This window comes from Parasteatoda tepidariorum, chromosome 10 (genome assembly GCF_982258835.1).
Source record: "Parasteatoda tepidariorum strain Cologne lab strain chromosome 10, Ptep-v5.0, whole genome shotgun sequence".
Lineage (NCBI taxonomy): Eukaryota > Metazoa > Arthropoda > Arachnida > Araneae > Theridiidae > Parasteatoda > Parasteatoda tepidariorum.
In genome coordinates, this window is record NC_141764.1 from 35133124 (window position 1) to 35139091 (window position 5968).

Below are 5968 nucleotides of genomic sequence, written 5' to 3' on the forward strand. Positions count from 1 at the left end.
AAAATTATTTTCAGTCAAAAATTTAAGTGATATTAAATAAAAATTTTATTTAATGACAGTTAAGTATTTTTGATGAAAATTCTGATTCTGAAAACTGATGTGTAGTGCTTTGATAATTTTGAAAATGAATACTAAATAATATCCAAATAACATTTATTAAGGAAAAAAAGAGAGATAATAAGAGATAACAAAAATATATACAAAATAAATACAGACATGTAAAAGCAAATAATATATACAAATCCTAGTAAAAACGTAAAAACAAACATATTGACATATTTGTATTCGTGACTATTTTGGCAAAGTTGTTTTTTTAACATAACTATTCTTACTTTTTGAAGAAACAAAAAACGAATAAATAATATTTCAAAAATATAAAAAAATACAATATATATATAAGTTTTCAAGTTACAATTATAATATGAAATAGCAATGGCATTATAGAAATTAAATAATTTACTGATTTTAAAATGATTCACAAAATTGTTAAAACTTTATCTTCTTCAAAAAATTCAAATAATTAATATTTATTAAAAAAATATCTATTTTGTTTTTAAGGCAAATGCTTCAATTCAAGTAGAATCAATAGAACCTTAGTTTATTACTTTAATATATTATAACTACTTTTGTTCAAATTTTTCTTCAATTTTTTTTTTTAACTTTAATATATTTTAACTATTGTTGTTCAAATTTTTCTTTAAATTGTTTTTGTTTTATATGACACTGCATTTAAAAAATCAAAATATCCTATTTTTCCATTTTTAAACTCGGCAATTTTTTCGTTAATAAACAGTTCTTTTTTTGTTATTTTTCGAGGTCCACTAGCCTCGGCGGTGTTTATTCTAATATAGGTATCACTTTGTATTAAATTAAGGTTTTTGACAAAAATAAAGATGTTAGGGTTTGTTGCTCCAAAAAATGAACTAAACCTGCTGTGAAAACTCTCAAAAGAATTAGTTGTCCGCCACAGATCAGAAGAGTCAGCTGCCCACGTGGAAGGAGGATACGGCGTGTTTTCATCTACGTCGATCGTCGATGTAGTTTTTTGCTAAATAATCAGCAAATTCCATCGCTTCTGAAATCTGATTCCCAATTAATAAAAAAAATGCCACTTCGACATCTTCTGGGCTTAAATATGCAAGACCAAAACAATAGCGCAACCATCTTCCAGTCGGAGAATCTCGCTCTTTGTAGTGCCTACTAAGACCTAATTGTTGTATTTTTCTCCACCTGAAAAAGATCACTCTTGTAGTATTATGAATTTGAAATAAATAATAAACAAATAAAAAAAGTGCAATGTTAAAAAATGCAAATACAAATTAAAGAGCATGCACTAAATTATTTTTAAGTAGATGTTTTAAACTTAATACTACATTGAAATAATAATAATTCATTTTAAAAGTGTTAATGTGTGCTAAATATGAAAGAGGGACAAGTGTTTATTATGATTTTTGCAATTTGTAGCTCATTAAAATTAAACAGTTCAACAAATCAGTTTTTTTAAGACTTAAAATGTTACTTAGGGTTTGTTGTGCACTCCAATTTGTCATATATATCATAACGATATTTCATTTTCATTGCTTATTTTATCGAGGAATGTAATTTTTCTACGATTTTTGGGATATTTGTATTATTTATTTATTTAAAAAAAAAGCAAGAAATCTACCTCTGGTTTTTTCAACAAAGTCATAAGTAAACTGGGTGGTGAAAATCAGAGTAAAAGCTTATAACTATTTGTTTAATTAACTTCTTTATGCCATAGATTGTGCTTTAGCTTCTGCACTTAGTATTTTCACTTAAAAATTACTGGAATATACTAATATAAACTATATATATATCAGAATAAATGTGAAAATAAACTATTTAATATATTAGCCATAATCATATTTTTGCTATTAGGGTATTTTTGTTGAACACAGTCATCCTGACTTTTCTCGAATATTCAAAGTTTTAGTAAAAATGCAAAGTGAACAAAAGCTTATGGAAACTGTAAACAGAAATTATGCAATGTATGATTGATATCGATATATGGTATCAATATGTTTGATTTGAAAATCATTTAAAATCAATGTAAATTAAACTAAAATCCGATTGATATGAAATAATGAAGCATTAGTGTTCTTCCTCCTTAATTATTTGAAAAAATATATTTTTCCTAACTCAGAAGAAGTTCACAATTATGTTATTAATTAGTTTATTAATTGTTTATTAATTGTTTTGCACATTAATTTATTGGGCATATTTTAAAGGTATTTTATAACCGTCGTTGAACAGCCGACCCAATTTTTGGGTTTACGACTATTAATGTTCAACTCCGTAGCCTTGAAATTTTGAAGCCAATTCAGAAGACAAGGGAACTCCTGGATCGAATATTGGGAGAGATTTGCCTTCGTGGAGGACGTTTTGATGGAGCTAACACGCATTTGCGTTACATAGAGAGGAAGACCACGAGAACCTTCCGCGGTTAGCCTGAAGGCAATGGGACTCTAGCCCCTGATCCGTCTACCACTGAGGATATTTCACGTCAGCGCTGTGGTCAGTGCAAACCGGATGCGGAATTCGTATCCGCTGGGATTCGAACCCGGTTCGCCTTAATGGAAGGCAAACGCTCTATCCCCGGAGCCATCGCGGCTCATTTTAAGCGTATTGGACAAACTTTGAAATTAATGTATATAATGTAAAATAAATAAATAAATATACACTTACCATGCTTGAGCTAAATGAAAGCGACAGCCGATAATTTTAGTTCCAGGAAAAGTGTCTTTTATCAGGGCCGCCTCGAAAGAAGGAGGAACTCCTCCTTCTTTCGAGGCGGCCCTGCTCTTATGCTTTCTTGTATCCCTCTCTCAAAATCAGACACGATGGTTTTGGGAGAAAATCGTAACCCTCTTTTATCACACTCAGACTGGGCATAACTGTCCTTTCGTTTGTCTTTTAGTAAGCAAAACACAAACGGTATGTAATTCTCTTTGTAATACCCGTGGACAGTAAACATTTGAATAAAAAATTTCGGAGCTGCATCAAAAGTTTCATCCACGAGTATTACTTCACATTTACACATGCATTGCAGATTTGAAAGGCAGGAAAACATAACTATACCTGCATCTTTCACGTTTTTCAATAAAAATGTGTCTCCTTTAACAGTGCTAACATTTATTTTCTGCAGGACATCTTGTGCTTCGAGTAAATCTTTTGGCATTTTTGGCAACACTGATAATCTGGAGTTAGGAATGTTATTTCTTATTAATTTTAAATCACATCTTGTTAGGACGTCAGCAGCACTTGGCAGTGTCTCCATGGCTGAAAAAATTAGCTTGGCAGGCTTTTCGTGAATTTTTTTACTTTCCATTTTAATATGATTTGACAGAATCTTTCTGTGCAACACACGCTCAGTCAAAGGATCATGGTTATGATCAGTTCTTATTCTCGAAAAAGTTGCTCCATTTCCGAAAGCATATAACTTTGCGTTACAATTCTTATTTAACTCAGGATTTCAATGCTTTGTATGCTTATGTATCTAATGCTAGTAGAGGAGTACCACTTTACTCCATACATGGTTGCTAACCTTTAGAAACTAACCTTTAGCTTTAAAATGTTCACTGATTTTGCTCTTGCTCGTAATATTACTAACCCGATGACTTTAACTTGTGAATATTCAGAAATATGTAATGAAACCACAACATTTCATGATGAGTTCACACAACATTATGAAAATTCAAAATTATTTGTCGCGATGGCCGATCCTCCACGAAGTCAAAATTTCTCCCAATACTTGATCCTGCAGTTCTCTTGTCTTCTGGATTGGATTCAAAATTACAAAGTTCTTGGGCAGTCGTAAATTCAAAATTGGGTCCGCTGTTCAACGATAGTTATATATGCATGCATAAAAAATGTACGTTATTTAACCGTGGGAGGTTTTCACGGTTTTCCTCTCCGTGTACCGCAAATGTGGGTTGGCTCCATCAAAAAGTCCTCCATGAAATCAAAATTTCTCCCAATACTTGATCCTGGAGTTCTCTTGTCTTTTGGATTGGATTCAAAATTACAAAGGCTACAGATTTCATGGATAGTAAACTCTAAAGTAGGTCTGCTGTTCAACGACGGTTATCTATGCATACATAATTTTTTTATATTATTTGTTCATTCATCTTAATCGTTTTCATTTTTTGTTTTCTAGTCAACATTTTCATTCGTGAAGTTATTACCATGAAGTCAATATTTAATAGATTCGAGAGAAAATTTTTCTCTCTGAATAAATAGAAATCTAGAGATCTGAAGTAAAACGAATGAGAGTTAATACATTTGCAGAAACCACGTGTTTTATTTACAAAATAAAAACTTATACTGCCATCTAGTTACTACTTTCAGAATTATACCAATCAATATTTATATCTGCTTTATCAAGGTACGATGTAAGAAAAATTTAATACGAAATTTAATAACTGAATATAAATCATAATAGTAATAAAGTATTTGATTTGTGTGTACTGTTTTGTTTTAAATAAAATTTATTTATTACATTTTCACTTCTTAATCGAATAAAGTTTCAAGGCAGTCTATTTTTTACCATGTGGTAGATAAAACTTTACTCTGAATGGCTAGGAAAATTTTAAAAAAAAAATGTTTTGTTGCCACAGAGTCACCGCCTTTGTTAGAGTAACTTTGGAATATGTAATTTAAAGCTTTATTAAAATCAACTAAAACATGATTCTAGCACACGGAATATATATCTTAATTACGAAGAGACATGATATGTTATTGTTTTCCTTTTTACTAATTCTATTATTAATTTTAATAGTATTATTAGTTCAATTATTATTACCAATTACATTGCTACTCAAAATTTAACGCTAAAAATCAGACTCAAACAAATTATTAAGAACTTTGTTTGGAAGTGGAATCTGTTTTTTTTAATTTGGTTTTTCATGTACCAGACAAAATTAGACAATTCGACGATATCCAATAAATTGCCAATTTTTGGAACTGGTGTTGGTAACTCTCATTGTAAAAACTGGTAAGTCTCATTGGCATCTGTACGCTTTCTCCCAGAGTAGCATACATCCCAGCTTGCTAAAATACTGAAAAAGAACATAGTGCAGCAATATGCATAATCTTTGTGTTTAATCGTTGAATCAGGCTATTTCTTTTACTGATATTGTGAAGTGAAAAAATTGTTCACACCAGGGCTCGAAGAAACTCAGAAATTTTACCCGTCCTCCTTTGAAACTAACCCGTCGCTTCTAAATAAATAAAAATATAATTTTCTCTTATTTATGACAAACATTTATATAAATTGCACAATGAATTAGTAGTTACTGGGATTACAAATACTAGGATTACATTATACAGTAATAAAAGAAATACTAGGTTACTAAGAGTAAAACCTAGTATTTCTATTATGAAATAATTTATTTCTTTGATGAAATAATTTAAATAACAAAGGTTAAGTTATCTGTCAATTATCATGTCAATTTACACGATTGTACTGCGTTTTTTAAATGAATCAAATATGACTTTTGCCAGTTCCACAATCAAGCCAATGATTTACAGAGGTTTCTGCACAGAAATATGAAAGAGGTTTTCCATTTAGGTAGATGTTCATAAATGCGTTTAACACTTCTTGTTTAAGACCAGTAAGTAATGTGTTTTTTTGTAAGTTCATTGCTGAAAAGCCCCTTTCAGCCGCTGCAGTAGCTGGACTAACGCTACTCGTACAGTAAGGACAAAGAATGAAATAACATCTATGCCTTGTCCGCAATTCAAACCCAGGAACTTTCTGATGTGAGGTCAACTCTCTGACAACTTCACAGTTCGGACGGCCCCAAAATAAAGCTAAAATTTTGAAAATTAATCCAAAACAATTAAATGACATAGCCTTCAAAAATAACAAATTAAAAGAGGTAAACAGTTTTGCGTATTTTGAAAGTATAATAAACAACAAAGGAGGAATTGATGAAGTTAAAACTAA

At 30.6% G+C, this 5968-nt stretch overlaps 1 protein-coding gene across 1 annotated transcript; it reads right to left on the reverse strand.

The window, feature by feature from the left end:
• Window positions 1–626: 626 nt before the first annotated feature.
• LOC147802497 (uncharacterized) lies at window positions 627–3298 on the reverse strand. Its single transcript, XM_087152732.1, has 3 exons — window positions 3100–3298; window positions 2707–2845; window positions 627–1230 (listed from the first exon to the last, which is right to left on the reverse strand). The coding sequence occupies exons 1-3, from the start codon at window positions 3296–3298 to the stop codon at window positions 1017–1019; spliced, it is 552 nt and encodes a 183-aa protein (XP_087008858.1). The 3' UTR covers window positions 627–1016.
• Between the last annotated feature and the right edge of the window lie 2670 nt (window positions 3299–5968).